Source organism: Emydura macquarii, unplaced genomic scaffold (genome assembly GCF_026122565.2).
Source record: "Emydura macquarii macquarii isolate MOO-44397 ecotype Brisbane River unplaced genomic scaffold, CSIRO-AGI_Emac_v2 contig_1738, whole genome shotgun sequence".
Lineage (NCBI taxonomy): Eukaryota > Metazoa > Chordata > Testudines > Chelidae > Emydura > Emydura macquarii.
The window spans coordinates 760-3,046 of record NW_027131875.1 but is presented as its reverse complement, the minus strand read 5'-3'; the positions used below and the strand labels follow the sequence as shown (position 1 = coordinate 3,046).

The 2,287-nt window shown below is 43.1% G+C and overlaps 1 protein-coding gene across 1 annotated transcript; it reads right to left on the bottom strand.

Annotated features, from left to right (window-relative positions):
- Positions 1 to 279: 279 nt before the first annotated feature.
- Positions 280 to 1,236, bottom strand: LOC137158563 (olfactory receptor 5V1-like). The gene has a single exon (XM_067556365.1). The coding sequence runs from the start codon at positions 1,234 to 1,236 to the stop codon at positions 280 to 282; it is 957 nt and encodes a 318-aa protein (XP_067412466.1).
- Positions 1,237 to 2,287: the final 1,051 nt, after the last annotated feature.

Below are 2,287 nucleotides of genomic sequence, written 5' to 3'. Positions count from 1 at the left end.
CCCTCACTGAAGTCACGTAAGGCAAAACTCCTACTGATTTTTGTCGGGTCAGGATTTCGCTCTATATATCTAGCTACTGATGCCATTAATGCCTATGTAATTAAGATAAACAATCATTTATACAATATCCGGTTAGCTAATTTAATATTTATGCAATCAGGATTAGAAAGGTGGGATTTTCAAAAGGGCCTATGTGAATTAGACTCTCAGCTCCCTTAGCAACTTGGAAATTGCCATCCCAGCTTCCTTCAGTTCATTATGCTTTTACTAACACATTATTTAAGGAGTTTTGACATTGTCTGAGAAAGTGCTGACTTTCCCTAAAAGTTTCCATGCAGCCGTTTTCACCTCCTTGTTTTTCAGTGTGTAGATGATGGGGTTTAACATGGGGGTTAAGATGCTGTACTGGATGGAGATCAGTCTTTCCAGATCTGATGACATCTTTGATGTAGGCTTCAGGTACCGAAAAAAGGCTGCCAAGTAAAACAAAACCACCACGATAAGGTGGGAGCTGCATGTGGAGAACATTTTATGCCGGCCTTCCATGGAGCGTATTTTCAGGATGGTGAAGATGATGTGAATATAGGAGACCAGAGTGAGGAGGAAGGAGCTCAAACCAAAAAACACAGCAGAAGAAAGAAGCACCATTTTGTTGGTAGAAGTCTCCGTGCAGGAGAGCAGTAGAAGTGCAGGCAGTTCGCAGCTGAAATGGTTGATCTCAGTGGGTCCACAGAAGTGTAAGTTTATCACGGGCAGAGTGTTCACCAAGGAATATAAGAAGCCCATTGTCCATGCCCCACCCACCAGCAGAATGCACACCTGCTTCTTCATAGTTACCAAGTAATTCAGTGGGTGACATATGGCAGTGAATCGGTCATAAGCCATGGCTGAGAGCATGAAAACTTCGGCACAGCCTGAGAAGAGAAAGAAGAAGAGCTGGGCAATGCAGCCACCAACAGAAATGGTTTTCCATTTTGCTAGGAAGTTCTCCAGCATCTTGGGCACCGTGACTGTGGAAAAACAGATATCAAGGAAGGATAAATTACTTAGGAAGAAATACATGGGGGTGTGGAGATGGGAATCAACCCTTATCACCAGCATGATCAGCATGTTCCCCACCAGGGTGAATACGTAAATGATTAAAAACACCACAAAGAAGAAAATCTGGAGATGTGGATCACTGGAAAGTCCCAAGAGAATAAACTTGGTCACGGCGGTTTGATTTTCCGACTCCATGTCTACGGCAAATATTAATCTGAGGGGACAAAAGTTGCAATGAAATTACTGGAAATATATTACAGTTTATTAAAGATTTAAGTAGATCTGCAAGTGGTATGTTCTCATCCTCATCATTAACATCATCGCAGGTTTGCTCTGCCCCAATGCACTATCCTATCACTACTGAAGTGAAAACAAGAGGGACTGTGACACAGACATTTAAAGATGGTATAGTGCTTATTATCCTGAACAGAGCCATAGGTAGAAAAGAAATAACTGATTCCAGAACTGGGATTCCAACTTAAACAACAGAAACCAACAACATTGCAAAAAGATCCCCAGACATTTCACTAGAATGTAGGCGACCTGGGGTCTATCTTTAGCTGTGCCACAGACTTGTCTGACCTGGGACAGCTGACTAAGGGTACAATTTTCAAAATGTGTGTATGAGGAGACTAAATCCCATTGGCTTTCAATGTGTCTTTGGGTCCTAAGTGCCCTGGGGACAGATCAATAAAGGTAATTAGGCACCTCAGACTTCAACGGGAGCTAGATACTTAAATACCTTTCAGAGTCTGGCCCTGAGTTAATTTTGGAAATTAAACCTCCTAAACTCAGCATGTCAAAAGGATTCATGCGCCTAACTCCCATTGAAATCAATGGGGGTTAGGCACTGAAATCTCTTTGAGGATCTGGGTCTTAAGGGTATGTCTACATGGCAAAAACAAGTCTCAGATTTGGGTTCTTGGCTCTTGCACTATATGTCCAAAATACCCGTGCACCCATTCCTGCTCATTGTGTACCCAGCTCTGAAACCTAGCAAGGGGGTGGCTTGCAGAACTCAGTACCCTGAGTCACCTGCTTGCTTTGGAAAATGTTATCCTCCGTCTGTCGATGATCTCTGTGGTTCCCTATTTGTGGAAAGGGGCTCATGCTTCCCTACCTCGCAGACACATTGGATGAATACATTTGTTCAGTTGTGTTTGTGAGGTGCTCATATACTGCAGAGGTGTGAAAGGTGGCATAGGCACATAAGCAGAGACATAGTCATAGCCAGAATTTCCTAAGG

Excerpts from the sequence above, each read along its gene's own strand:
- LOC137158563 (XM_067556365.1), bottom strand. The coding sequence starts at position 1,236 with ATGGAGTCGGAAAATCAAACCGCCGTGACCAAGTTTATTCTCTTGGGA.